The sequence below is a fragment of the Alexandromys fortis genome, unplaced genomic scaffold (assembly GCF_014885135.2).
Source record: "Alexandromys fortis isolate MF-2015 unplaced genomic scaffold, M_Fortis_MF-2015_v1.1 scaffold_240, whole genome shotgun sequence".
Lineage (NCBI taxonomy): Eukaryota > Metazoa > Chordata > Mammalia > Rodentia > Cricetidae > Alexandromys > Alexandromys fortis.
The window spans coordinates 1,034,451-1,049,116 of NW_026068133.1; the positions used below are offsets into that span (position 1 = coordinate 1,034,451).

The following is a 14,666-nucleotide window of genomic DNA, read 5'->3' on the forward strand; positions in this document are numbered from 1 at the left end:
AAGAAAAATATATATATATGTATATATATATACAGACTAGAATTTATATGTATATATATTTCATATAAATTATATATCCTAGCCTCAAACTCAGAGATCTGTAAATATACGTACATATCTTACACTAAGCTAGAATAACGTGTGCACTGGGTATGTTCTTTGATCCAAACATCAGTCCCATGGAGTGGGGAACTTAGGTTACTCTGACACTAAAGAAAATGGTTAGAATGGCTTGCCCGAAGCTGTGCACACGCTAGGCGGTGAAGCCGGGATGTGGCTTTATGGTCACTGCCTGATCTTTTCAATTACTACAAGTCGTGGGTCACACACCTTCTTTGCTCCTCTCCCTAGCCCAGCCTGAGAATCATGCTGAAGCCCAGGAGGTCACGATTGGCTCCGAGTCCGTGCCTGTTGCCCGCTGTATCTCCACAGGGGGCCGCCCACCTGCCCGGATCACCTGGATCTCATCTCTGGGTGGAGAGGCCAAAGACATTCAGGAGCCCGGTCCACAGGCTGGCACCGTCACAGTCACCAGCCGATACTCCTTGGTGCCGGTGGGCCAAGCACATGGCGTCAAGGTCACTTGCAGAGTAGAACACGAGAGCTTCGAGGAGCCGATCCAGCTGCCAGTGACGCTCTCCGTGCGCTGTGAGTGTGATGGGAGGCAGCTTTCCCTCACTCGATCAAACAAGAAAATAGAAGAATGTGTCACATAAGCTGTTCCACCTCCCAGAAGGGGTTTGCCTGTAAACCACCCCGCCCCGTTGTTTTTTCGTCCCCTGACAGTCTTCATCAACTGGACCACGGTCCCCGCTGCCCACCGCAGCACTGTTGGCGCGCTTTGTTCATTGATTCCTTTTTGGAGACAGAGTTTCACACCTAACCTGGTTTAGCCTCAGACTCGCCAGACGGATGAGCCTGTGAGCCCCGCTCACTTCCGAAGTGCTGGGATTACCACTAACACAGCGCACACCTTCAATCCCAGCACTCGGAAGATAAAGGCAGGCGGATCTCTGTGAGTTCAAGGCCAGCCTGGTATACAGAGCAAGTCCAGGACAGGCTCCAAAGCTACACAAAGAAATCCTGTCTTGAAAAAACCAAACAATACAAAACAGTGGTTGGTCCCGGTTCTGTGAGGTGCTGGGAGTGGAGCACAGCCTGGTGGGTGCTGAGCAAGCATCGCCCCCCCACCCCCGCTTTAAATTGCCTCCCTAGGGGTCTTGGAGTTCCCCCAGTCTTCCTGACGGAGGCTAGCATTTCCAGAAACTGCCTACAGTGACAACCCCCAGTCACTCTCTACATAAAGGCTGGGATTCTACCTGCTTCATTCTTGTATTGAGTCAGGGTCTTACTATGTAACCCTGGCTGGCCAGAAACTTTCTGTGCAGACCATGCTATCCTCCAACTCACAGAGATACGTCCTTCTGCTTCCTGGAGTGCTGGGATTAAAGGCATGCATCGCTATGTACAGCAGTTTTGCTTTGGTTTGGGGTTTTTTGTTTTGTTTAGTTTTGGCTTTTGAAGACAGAGTTTCTCTGCGTAGCCCTGGCTGTCCAGGAACTCACTGTGTAGACCAGGCTGGCCATGAACTCAGAGATCTGTCCGTCTCTGCCTCCCAAGTGCTGGCATGTGTCTGTATCTGTGCTCATGAGTGGAGTAGGCCAGAGGTCTTAGAAGCCCCTAGAGTTGGAGTCACAGGCCGCCATGAGTTGCCTGATATGGGTGCTGGATTCTCAGTAAGAGCTGTACATAGTGCTGAGCCTTCTCTGCAGTCTTTGTTTTTTGAAAAAGATCTCGGGCAAGGCTAACCTTGAGCTCTGTGTAGCGACAGGTAGCCTTGAACTCCTGCTCTTCCTGCATCTACTTCCTTACTGCTAGGATTACAAGCTTGAGCCAGGCCACGCAAACCTATTATCTTCAGCGCCACCCTGTCCGCTCACTCACTGACCCAGGACACCAGTGGAATAGCTGTGCCCTTCACTGTGAGATAAAGTCCTCCTACCTTGTCTGCAGTGGCTCCTTCCAGCCATATTCATCCTGAGATCCTCTGTGAGCCTGTCCACCCTGACTTCCTGTCTTTCTACACTGGTCGCCCCGAACTATCTAGATGTACTGTCTCCTGTATGGAGTACTCTAGGCACGTTGAATCGGGAGCATGCACACACAAAACACACACACAATACCTGTAGTTGTTTTCTTGGCCCTGCCTGAGCTGACATTCAAGTGGCTTCCTGGGTGGGGTTCACACTGGTCAGAGCATTTATGGTGTAGCCTGCTAACCCCAGGTGGTTATGATCCATGGTTTCCTGCCACCCCCCAATTCTGGAGTCTACTTGTCTCTGAGTCAGTCTCTTCCTCTCAGACCCTCCCGAAGTGTCCATCTCTGGCTATGATGACAACTGGTACCTCGGCCGCAGCGAAGCCATCTTGACCTGTGATGTACGCAGCAACCCAGAGCCCACAGGCTACGACTGGAGCACGTGAGTGACATGAACCTAGGACCGGGTGTGGGGAAGAGAGCTGGGGCCTAGAACCCTGGGTCTGAGGGAGGAGGCTTGGAGTCTGGGCCCCCAGGACTTAGGGTTGCCATCTCCGGGACAACCTCCTCCCCCCGGGTGCCTGCTTCACTGCTGTTCACCTCACCCCACACCCTTAGGACCTCAGGCGTCTTCCCGACCTCCGCAGTTGTCCAGGGGTCTCAGCTCCTTGTCCACTCTGTGGATCGAATGGTCAACACTACCTTCATCTGTACAGCCACCAATGCTGTGGGGACAGGTCGTGCTGAGCAGGTCGTCCTGGTGCGAGGTAAGGAGGTCTTGGCATTTGAGTATAAAGCCCTGTGGTTTCTCCCGTTGGGACTTGGGTGCACTGATGCTGCCTTAGGATGAGAGGGAGTCAAAATTCCCTCGATCTGCACAGATAAGTGCATAGTTCAGCTTCTCCATCTCCGCCTGCAGGTGTAGGCTGTAATGGGGGTGACCAGAGAGGAGAGCTGGCAGAAGAGTTCCCAAGTGGGGGCCTGCACTGAGTTATCTTAAAAACCAAGGCCTAAGCTGGGTATGAGGTGCGTCTATAGTCCCAGCATTTATTCAAGAGACTGAAGCAGGAGGATTACTGTGAGGCTAGCCTTTGCTACATAGTGAGACCCTATTTCAAAGAAAGAAAGCACCCAAAGTTCAGTGAGAGAGGAGAACCGGTGAATCTATGATGGACACAGGAGCTAATGACAGCTGTCGAGGTTTGTCCCCAGCAGCAGACAAGACTGTCATAACGTTGTCTTGGGACTACTGATGGATAAACTCACACCAAACAAGTTTGCTCAGTCATGAGAACCACAGTCAAGACCCACAAGCTGGCCATGAGCCAAGGCTGGGAATTCTCTTGAAACTTGGAAATCCAGTCACCCAGATGTAACCTTTTATAGTCAGAACCATTGTCACTGAGACACATCCCAAGAAAGAGTGGCACTGGCCAGGGCCTATAACATGCCACAGGAACCAGGAAAGAACTGTTCTTAGAACACCCTTAACCAGACCTGGAGGGGGCTGAGGTGAAAGAATAAGAAGTTTAGGGCCTACATGGACTACAGCGTGAGTTCTGAGTTAGCCTGGGCTACAGAACAAAACCATAATCTCAGAAAATAAAATATACCATAAAATAAAATATGACAAGAGACTTAGGGAAGTGGCTCAGTGGTAGAGCCCCTGCCTAGAATCCCCCATGAGGGACCGGGGTGTGGTTCAGTGGTAGAGCCCCCCTGCCTAGAATCCCCCAGTGAGGGAATGGGGTGTAGCCCAGTGGTAGAGCACTTGACTAGCATGTTGGAAACCTTAAGTTCAATCCTCAGTATGGAAATATAAAAGAAGACTTAGAAGTACCACTGTAGATACCACACAGTTTGCCTATGCAAATACATTAATCTGAAATACAGACCTTACCAAGCAGGACCTGAGCCCCTCAGAAACACAGCAAATGGCTTAGAGAGAAAGTAAATGACAGCTCAGCCCTGTGGTGCAGTTGGACATGCGCTTCTTGAGAACACATCTTTGCTGAGACACACACAACTTTTGCTCATACACCCATGGCAAGCTGACTTGCCTGTAGGAACAGAAACTTGCCTTGCTCATCAGCTCTGAACTCTTGGGGACATATACTTGGATGATAACATTGTCAAACAGACCCACAGTTCACATACAGAAACATCTTTCCTTACACACCTGAAGAACATTCTAGAAGATGCTTCTGCATTCAGAAATTCCATTATAGAGATTCTGAGTCACTAGGTAATCTGCTAAGCAATTCTTATTGAGGTTTCCTCTTGAACACAAGTTCTTTTCTTTCTTTCTTAGATTTATTTATTATGTATACAGTGTTCTTTCTGCACATATGCCTGCAGAAGAGGGCACAAGATCTCATTACAGATGGTTGTAAACCACCATGTGGGTACTGGGAATTGAACCCATGACCTCTGGAAGAGCAGTCAGTGCTCTTAACCCCTGAGCCATCTCTCCAGCCCCCACAAATTCTTTAGTATTGGAGGTATGATAACAAATAAAGGTGCAGTCCTTGTGCTAAGGTTCAGCCAGTGGAACCCAGCTCCACCCACTAGGAAACATGCTCAGCTGGAGCTATACCCTAAAGTCTCAGAAGACTCAACCGGGTTTGGGACCCGAAGAATGGAGGATACAGACTCTCTCTCTATGTTTCTCTCCCTCTCTCTCTCTTTCCATTTTGATGTTTTCCTAAAAAAATAAATAAGTGCTGCTCTTGAGATTTTTATATCAATTACTATTTCAGGCAGTTTTTGTTGTTATTCTGAAGCAATGCTTGAAGCCATCTTCTTTATAAAAGGAGGTTTCTCTCAGCTCAGGGACCCGGGGGTGCAGCTCCTATAGGTCTCATCTAGTCCCAGCCTTCTTGCTTGTACATTCAAGGAAAGCCAGCGGGGCATCGCATGGCAGAGGTGAGGAACGCGTGGATACGTATGTTCCTTTCTCTCATGTTTTGAAACAGCCCAAGCCATCTCTGACTCTGAATAGTCCAGCTTCTGCCTCCAAAGTGCTGAGGCTGTCCCTAGCTTGCTTAGTCCGGGCCTAGTTTAATAAATAGTCTGCTGTACAGTCAGATACTCCTAAACCCCAAGTGCAGAGAGAAACCTGGTGGGCTGGAGAGATGGCTCAGTGGTTAAGTGTGGCTTGCTCTTGCAGAGACCCCCCAGTTAATTGGATTCACAGTACCCATATTGGACAGCTGACACCTGCCTCTTAACTCCAGCTACAGGGAGATCGGATGTCTCTGGCTTCATGGGGTTCTTGCATTCACATGTTCATACATCTACACACACACACACACACACACACACACACACACACACACACACACACACAGTTAAAAATAAAATCTTTGAAAGAAAAGTTGGACAACCAAAGAAAAACTGCCGTATAAAAGAGTCACCCTTGACTCCCATAAAGGTAGCCATTGGCGGGACACTTGTTGAGACAACTGGAAGATCAAACATCTGTTCATCCAAAATAGGGAATTGGACAGGTCCCTGTGTGGGTAGCACCATGTACCAACTTGGTGAGCCCATGCATTGTGCTGAGGTTATTTACGGTACATACATGATACAAGGACAGCCGCATCATCAGAGTCCACCCCAGCGTCGGTGACAGTTCAGACTGGAGCACATGATGCAGCCTACGGGCAACTCACTTGTCTCTGTGTTTGTGGCACTGGGCAGCTCAGCTGGTCTGAGAGTCACTCGGCCTTCCTTACTGCTTCTCTAGGCTTAGAGAGGGCGCAAGGGAGTGACCCGGCCTTGCAGCTCATCACTTTCTGGTACTTTGAGCTGTTTATTTTCTGAGCTTAAATGCATCCCTGGGGATGGACTGCTTCGCCTCCCTTTTAACATTCAAGCTCAGCACTGGCTACTTAGTGAATCCAGACCCAGCCTGTGCAGCCTGAGGCCATCTCAGAAAACCAGACAAGCTGGGTGTGTAGCAGTGTGGTCCGGTAATCACAGCACCTGGGAGACAGAGGCAGGAGGATTTCTTTGAATTTGAGGGCAGCCTGGTCAGCATAGCAGCCATATCTAAGCCAGCCATATCTTTTATTTTTTTTAAATATTTATTTATTATATATACAATATTTTGTCTGTGTATATGCCTGCAGGCCAGAAGAGGGCACCAGACCCTATTACAGATGGTTGTAAGCCATCATGTGGTTGCTGGGAATTGAACTCAGGACCTTTGAAAGAGCAGGCAATGCTCTTAACCACTGAGCCATCTCTCCTGCCCCCCAGCCATATCTTTTAAAAGGAAAGAAAGGAAGGGAATAAATCCATTTGGCCGTAGTTGGAGAGATCCACCCACACCAGGAAAACGAGGTTTCTGGGTCCAGCTGCCCTCTGAGGACATAAAGTCCTGCTCCCCGGCACATATCCGTGATTCCAACATATTCAGTCTCACTAGAACATGGTTGTAGATGCTCAACAATTAAAACACAAGTGGGCACACTGTGACACATGGCAGCCTCTGCAAACACCTCACACCTTTGACTCACACACAAGTGACTAGACTCTGCCCGTGCTCCAGAGCTCCTCCTCTCCAGCTTCATGGGTGCACCCACATTTCCAAGGAAGAAAACTGAGGGACGCACTGGCCAGCACTCAGAGGGCCTCATTCCTGCCTCCGGTACAGTACTTAGAGACAGTTACTGTCGATCTCCTTTCAGAGGCCACACCCACTGTCGCAGATTCGAGTCCTTACACAGAATAATCTCCTGTTTGCATAGAATTTGCACACAACCCCCAAAACTATTACTTTATTACTATTTTTTTATTACTTTGTTTGATTTTGTGTTTTGTTTGTTGTTTTGAAGCAGGGTCACACTGTGTAGCCCTAGGTGGTGGGGGGCTCACTACGTGCACCAGGCTGGCCTTGAACTCAGAGACCTGCCTGCCTCTGCTTCCTGCATGCTGGGATCAGAAGCAGGCCATAACTGTGCCCAGCATGGCACTCCATTTGAAAACATCACTTAGAAACTGGATGTGGCAACCCAGCTCTGTAATTTCAGCACTTCAGAGGTGGAGATAAGGAGATCAGGAAGCTGAGGATGGCTTGAGATTCATGGAATCCTCTCAAAAACCAAAACAAAATCCAAAAGCGATAGCTCTGTGACTAGGGGAGTAGCTAAGAGGCAGGGTCTCTGCCTAGAATCCCCCACTGAGGGGCTGGGGAAATGGTTCAGTGGTTGAGCATGTTTTCATCATGAACAGAGTCTGGATTCCATTCCCAGTGCTATGAAAGAACTCGAAGGTTGGCAGAAGAATCCAGCTTGGCCAACAGACCGGAAGTAGCATAGCTGTCAGGGAATGCTAACTGGTTACATGTGGCCAAACAACTTTCACAGCTGGCTAGCAAGTTCACCAGTCAGGAACCCATTTGTATCTCCATTAGCTGGCTGAGGGCCATCGGGACAGCCCACAGGATTTTTGTATTGTAAAAAAGGCTCCTGGTGGGCCACAAGGCTTCCAATCCCCTGTCCCGTTGACTTCCTGTATGTTCCCCACCAGGCTGAACAGGTGGGGAGGGGTCCGTGGGAGGTGAGCATGAGGCAGCCATGGTGCAGGGAACACTAGAAAGAGCAGTGTGAGGTGGGCGAGGTGACTTGAGATCTCCCAAACCAGGAATGGTCAGTGCTTCCATTCCTCCTCCTGCCTGCATATTCTGGGCCTGAGTGGAAGGGAGCAGAGGGGCTCTACTTACTCCTACCTCTCATCCTGAGCTGCTACATACATACAAGGGGCTGGGACCCCACCCCCTGACTACATGCTACTGACTTTACTGTCTTTTGTTGTTTTGAGGGAGGGATGGAGACAGCCTGGACTCAAATGTGGGATCTTAACCTGAGTTTCCCCAGTAGATTCAGTTGCAGGTCACAGAAGTGGGTTTAATTCTGCAAGTTGGGTAATGCTGGAGATGGGATACAGGGCCTCAGACTGGGCAAGCAAATGCTCTACCACTGAGTGTCCCAAACCCCGCACTGGGAGATTCTAGGCTCTACCACTGAGCCACACCCCCAAACCCTCACTGGGGGGATTCTAGGCAGGGGCTCTACCACTGAGCCACACCCCAGCCCCTCACTGGGGGATTCTAGGCAGGGGCTCTACCACTGAGCCACACCCCCAGCCCATCACTGGAGGACTGTAGGTAACCGTTCTACGGCTGACCAACATCCTCAGCCCAACAACTTTTCCTCCTGAGAATTTTTAGGATCGTCTCACTATGTGGCCTTGATGGCATGCTTGCCTTGCCTTATTCTCCCAGTTGCTAGCGTGACAGTCTTGTGCCACCACACCTTGCTGCGGTCTTCATTTTTGAGCATGTTGTAGGTACAGATAGCTATCTAAGGCAGCATCAGCTGGCAGCCTCTCCTTAATACAGTTCCCACCCTGGCGTGAAGGGTCATGCACACCCCTTCATCTTCCACCTCGCCTTTCTCCTCCCTTCTCCCCCTTAGTCCCCTCGTAAGTTCTGGTCAGTAACCCGTGTCCTGGGTCTCCCCCATGCCCTCCCCCCCCCCAGATGTGTCCTCTTGACTCCCTCTCCTCTTTTTCTCTCTCCTTCCTTTCTCCTCAGACACCCCCCAGGCCTCCCGAGATGTGGGTCCGCTGGTGTGGGGGGCCGTGGGGGGAACATTGCTGGTGCTACTTCTGGCTGGGGGGTTCCTGGCCTTCATCCTGCTGAGGGGGAGGAGGAGGCGGAAGAGCCCTGGAGGAGGAGGAAATGATGGCGACAGAGGAGCCTACGATCCAAAGACTCAGGTGTTTGGGAACGGGGGTCCTGTCTTCTGGAGGTCGTCATCCCCAGAGCCCATGAGGCCAGATGGCAGGGAAGAGGAAGAGGAGGAGGACGAAGAGGCGAAGGCCGAGGAAGGCCTCATGCTGCCTCCACACGAGTCACCCAAGGAAGACATGGAATCTCATTTGGATGGCTCCCTCATTTCTCGGCGGGCAGTTTATGTGTGACCCCACGCTGTAGACACCGGACACATAGAGACGCCAATTCCCACCCCCACTGCCAACCACACCAACGCCAGCCAGCAATGGGATGGCTAGGGACCGGTTGGACTGGTTCTTCAGCACACCGGAGTTGGAAGGCCACCTCCCCAGTTTCTGGATGAAGGACAAGTGGAACCACACACCAGACTCCTATCTCCAGGCCCTCATGGCCCCCAAGAGCGCCATGGTGCACACTCAGGACTCCTTAGAGCTTTGCTTTCGGCCCCAGCCTGGCCCTGGCCCCGAAACACTCAGGAGCTAATAAATGCCTTGTCAGAAAAACTTAGGGGTGTTTTGTAATACATCAGACCCCTCTTTGTGTCCTGGGGAACAAGTGGGTGGGACAGAGACCCTAAGTACTGAAGCTTGAAAGAAAAAAATCTCCAGATTGGGAGATGTCACGGCACTTGCACCCAAGCTCCCCTGTAGCTGCTGGGATTGAGAATGGGGTCCCTAACTTTGAGGCGCAGAGACAGGAGTATGGGGAAGGGAGCTTGAACTCTTGGACAGATGGTGAGCAATTGGCTTGGGGCTGAGTTTCCTCGGGGAGAGAAAGGCTGACTCCCTTGATTCTGAGTTCTAATGATCTGTGGGGTGGGGGCCCACACAGGTCTCCTTTTTCTATTGTGGAAGGTCCTAGGAATGGAAGGCTGCTTCTCTCTGTATTTGGAGACCTCAAGGATGTAGAGGCAGGTTCCAGGTGTTGGTGATACCCAGATGGTCCTACCTTGACGTCCTCAAAGTGTCCTGTCCTGGGTGACTCCCACTCTCTTAACAGGGTTTGGTCCCATGGGAGTTACCAGAAATTCTGATGGACCTCACCTCCCCCACACCACACACACACATATATTCACACGCACAACATATAGAGCAGAAACACATGTTTCTTCAGCTAGCAATCTGAATCCTAGCATACCAAACCATCTGCCCCTGGGAGAAGGAGGTGAGCTTAACCCCTGTGCCTCATCCCCCCCCCCCCCACTCTGTGGCTTCTTGAGACACTAGGATCAGAGGACGCCTTCTGGGTGGGTGGGGCAGCCAGGAAGCCTGGATGTGTGCACTTCCTCAACCAGGAGTCATAGATCCCATAATGCTAAGCCTGTGTCCACCATGCTGGGGACACAAAAGTGGTGCAGATCACAGAGCTCTGAACTGTGGGAATGTGGCCAGCCAGCAACAATGGCAGGAAGAGTTGAGTGTTTGCGATGGCCTTGTGTCGCGCACTCTTGCTGGCCCCCCCAACACACACACACACACACACACACACACTGGAAACTCATGGAGGATGCCCAGCAGGAGAGCGGATGCTGACTGCACACCCTGGACAGCTTCCCCTCTGAGTTTGGGAAGCACATTAACTAACGTCATTGGTGACTCTAGAGCTTTGCATCCGTGTCTATTCTGGGTGTTCATGGCCGGTGCCCACCATCTTCTCCGTCCTGAGAGCAGGGCCAGCAATTTGCTTCATTTCTGTCTGCACACAGATCATCTCTCACAGGTCTGCCTGTGGCCAAGCCAGGCCTATGGACCCAGTGAGGAGGCAGGGCCTTTACTCCAGGAACCCTGCCATACTGAACAATTGGGGATGAGAAACCGTGTGAGCTCTCCTGATGGGCCTAAAAACATGACGTTCCCTTAATACTGAAGGGTTCTGCTCCTGACACCTCAGCCTGCCCTCCACACCCTTCCCCTCTCTCTTCTTCACTCAACACCAGTCTTCATGCTGTTCCTGTTTGTACTTTTTTCTGTATGAGACAGTCCTCAAATGCTCTCTACCACGGTTGAACTTGAAGAACTGCCTACTGCTTCCCCCTTATGTGTGGATATTGTTTTGCTTTTGTTTTTTGTTTGTTTGGTTTGGTTTGGTTTGGTTTGGTTTGGTTTTTCTAGACAGGGTTTCTCTAGCTTTGGAGCCTGTCTTGGAACTAGCTCTTGTAGACCAGGCTGGTCTCGAACTCACAGAGATCCGCCTGCCTCTGCCTCCTGAGTGCTGGGAGTAAAGGAGTGAGCCACCATCGCCCGGCTTGTTTGTTTTTTGAGACCCTCTTGGCCATGTGGCTCTGACTGTCCTGGAACTCACTCTGTAGCCCAGACTACGTTCATACTCTTGACATTCCTCCTGCTTCAACCTCTTGAGTGCTGCAATTATAGGTGCCTCTAACCTCTCACAACTGGCTCTCCTTGTTCCTTAAAAAAAAAAAAAAAGGCTGCCCCAGGACCTTTGCACTAAGCTATTTCTCTACAGTACAACACAGAGGACTCAACTCAAAATATCCCTTCACAGATAAGCCCTGTCTGCCTGGCTTTCTGTCACTCCTTGTCCCTCTCCCCATTCTGAACATTCTGAACTGTGTGACCAGTGCCAGCTTGACATTAGATAGCACCCAATCTGCTTGTTTGCTGTTGGCCAAAGTCAGCCTGGGCTACCTTAAGACCCTGGGCAGTGAGCTCCATGAAGGTGGGGACTTTCTGCATTTAGTTCATTTCCACATCTCTTCCCACCTACACAGGTGAGATGTCCCTGAATCAGGTGCACAGGGCAGTTGTTTGAAGCAAAGCCCCATCCATGGTGGGGTGGACAGGCAGAGGATGTGCTCAAACACTGAATACTTGCCTAGCATGCTTGAGGCCCTGGGTTTAGTTTCCTGTACAGCCAAAGGAAACAAGACCAGAAGGCAGGCTTGCATTCGGCCTGGGCTACATAGTGAGACCCTGTCTCAAAACAGCCATTTAGAAAGATTGGTATCTGTGGTATCTGAGGAATGAAGCTGGAAGCAGCAGCTATGAGGTCCTCTTAGTAAGCCCCATGTTTTCTTTGTCCTAACAGAGTCACCCAGCACAGCAGGCGCAGGGGCCACAGGCGGCATCATCGGAGGCATCATCGCCGCCATCATTGCCACTGCAGTGGCTGCCACAGGCATCCTCATTTGCCGACAACAGCAGAAGGAGCAGAGGCTTCAGGGGGCTGATGAGGAAGAAGAGTGAGTGATGGGGTCTTGAGAAGTGTTTGGGAGTAGGGATGTCAAAGTTGGGGAGCACATCAGAGTTGGGGAGCACAGGGTGGGGACAGAAGGAGAAATCCTAAAGGTGGTGTGAGACAGAGACAGCACCGTGAATAACCATAACTAACAGTGGTGAGGAAAGATTTTTCTCTTCCTTGTGAAATATGGGTATTAGAAACTCTCTGACATGTCGTAAGAGCCCAGGCCCCAACTATCTTGTTGCTCCACCTTCTCCTGAGCTTCAGCTCTTAAGGGATGCTAAGTGTGGGTTCCCAGCACTTGGGAGGTAGAAACAGGAGGATCAGAAGTTCAAGGCCATGCTCCCTCTGTTACATCTGTCTCAAAAAAACAGCAATTAAAAAAAAAAAAACTAAGAAAAAAGGTACAGGAGCCAGGGAGATGAGTCAGTTGCTAAGAATTTGAATTCCATCCCTACTGCCTTTATTAAAAATAGATAAATAAATCAGCCAGGTGGTGGTGCACAGTTGTAATCCCAGCACTCGGGAGGCAGAGGCAGGCAGAGCTCTGAATCAGAGGTCAACCTAGTATACAGAGAGAGTTCCAAGACAGCCAGGGCTACACAGAGAAACCCTGTCTTAGGGGGAAGAAAAGTGTAGTGGTGAATACTTGCACCCCATCACTGAGGGAGCAGACAGGTGGCCTAGCATACTTGCTGTTCCACTCTGTCTTCGTTTCTGTCCTATTGCTGGGAAGAGACACCGTGACCAAGACAGCTTTTTTTTTTTAAAGAATTATTTCTTTATTATGTACACAGTGTTCTGCCTGCATGTACGCCTGACAGAAGAGGGCACCAGATCCATTGCAGATGGTTGTGGGCCACCATGTGGTTGCTGGGAATTGAACTCAGGACCTCTAGAAGAACTGCCAATGCTCTTAACCTCTGAGCCATCTCTCCAGCCCCTGACCAAGACTGCTATTAAAGAAAGGCATTTAATTGGGGGCTTGCTTACAGATTCTGGGGCAAGTCCATGATTGTCATGGTGCTGGCAGTAGGCAGTCCTGGCACTGGAGCGGTCGCAGGGATCTTAAGTGCTAATCCCAGGCAGCAGGCGGAGAGAGAATGAGACTGATCCTGGGCTTTTGAAATCTCAGAGTGACAAACCTCAGTGACACACATCTCCTCCAACAAGGCCACACCTCTTAATCCTTCCCAAACAGTTCCATTAACTGGGATACAAACATATAAGCTCATACAAACATATAAGCATACAAACATATAAGCTCATGGGGATCGTTCTTGTTCAAACCACCACACAGGCTGATGAGAAACAATCTCAACAAAATTGAGATATTGGCCAGCAAGATGACTCAGCCAGTAAAGATGCTTGCTGCTAAGCCTGATGACCTGAGTTCATTCCCTGAAATCCACATGGCGGAAAGGGAGAGAGCCCTTCCACAAGTTTTCCTTTGACCTCAGCATGCATGAACATGTGTGTATCACACACAGAGTCAGAGAGAGAGACTAAATAAATAAATGTAATCTTAAAATTTAATATAAGGGGGCTGAAGAGATGGTTCAGAGGTTAAGAGCACTGGCTGCTCTTTCAGAGGTCCTGAGTTCAAGTCCCAGCAACCGCATATTGGCTGACAACCATCTGTAATGAGAAATGAGATCTGGTGCCCTCTTCTGGCCTGCAGGGATACATGCAGATAGAACACTGTATACATAATAAATAAATTTAAAAAAAATAATAATAATGTGCACAATAACCAAGGATGATGGTATACACTTATGATCCCAGATCTCAGGAGGATGAGGTAGGAGGATTGAGAATTCAAGGGCAGTTTCAGATGCCCTATCTCACAACCAATAGTACATTCCCATTTCCGGGCCAGCCCCGAAACCCACTGAGCCAGAATTCCCACAAGAAGACTGGGTTTTGAATTAGTAAAATGCTTCCTAAATGACTCTGCTGTATAAGTCTACTGTTTTCTTCTTTAATTTAAAGAAGAAGAAAAAGCCGGGTGGTGGTGGCAGACAACACAATCCCAGCCCTGAGGAGGTAGAGGCAGGCAGATCTCGAGGCCAGCCTGGTCTACAGAGCAACTTCCAGCACTGCTAGGGATGTTTGTAAAGCCAAAAAAAAAAAAAAAAGATTTATTTTTATTTTCTTTGTATGACATATAAGTAGAGACATATAAGCAAGCAAACATATACTTGCTTATATGTCTCTACTTATTATGCCCAAATCCGCAAAGTTCCCCAAAAAGCCAACAAGGAGACCAAGTCCCATATGTAAAAGCAAAGAGCCTTTATTTTTTTGTTTGGTTGGTTGATTGGTTTTATTTTTTGAGACAGGGTTTCTCTGTGGCTTTGGAGCCTGTCCTGGCACTAGCTCTTGTAGACAGGGGGCAGAGGACGACCTAGGATGGCATTCCCCAGGCTCCACCCACCTTGGTCTGTTTGTTTTTGAAACAGGATCCCACTAGCACCCGTTGGCCTGGAACTCCTCAAGTAGGCAGGGCTGGTCTTGAACTCAAGATTCCCTCCTCAGTGCTGGGGTCACAGGTCTGCCCCACACACCTGGCTCACTTATTTGAATGAGAATTTTTTTTTTTTTTTTTTTTTTTTTTTTTTTTTT

The 14,666-nt window shown here is 49.6% G+C and overlaps 1 protein-coding gene across 2 annotated transcripts in view; it reads left to right on the forward strand.

Annotated features, from left to right (window-relative positions):
- The window catches only part of Nectin2 (nectin cell adhesion molecule 2), a 33,221-nt gene that overhangs the window by 15,417 nt on the left and 3,138 nt on the right, over nt 1-14,666 (forward strand). Inside the window, exons 3-6 of one of the 2 annotated variants that reach the window (XM_050126333.1) lie at nt 352-648; nt 2,363-2,480; nt 2,657-2,805; nt 11,889-12,042. In XM_050126333.1, coding sequence (XP_049982290.1) covers nt 352-648; nt 2,363-2,480; nt 2,657-2,805; nt 11,889-12,042 — 718 coding nt within the window. Of the gene's footprint in view, nt 1-351; nt 649-2,362; nt 2,481-2,656; nt 2,806-8,639; nt 9,360-11,888; nt 12,043-14,666 lie in introns of those variants that run through there. The other variant, XM_050126334.1, reaches the window with a different exon arrangement.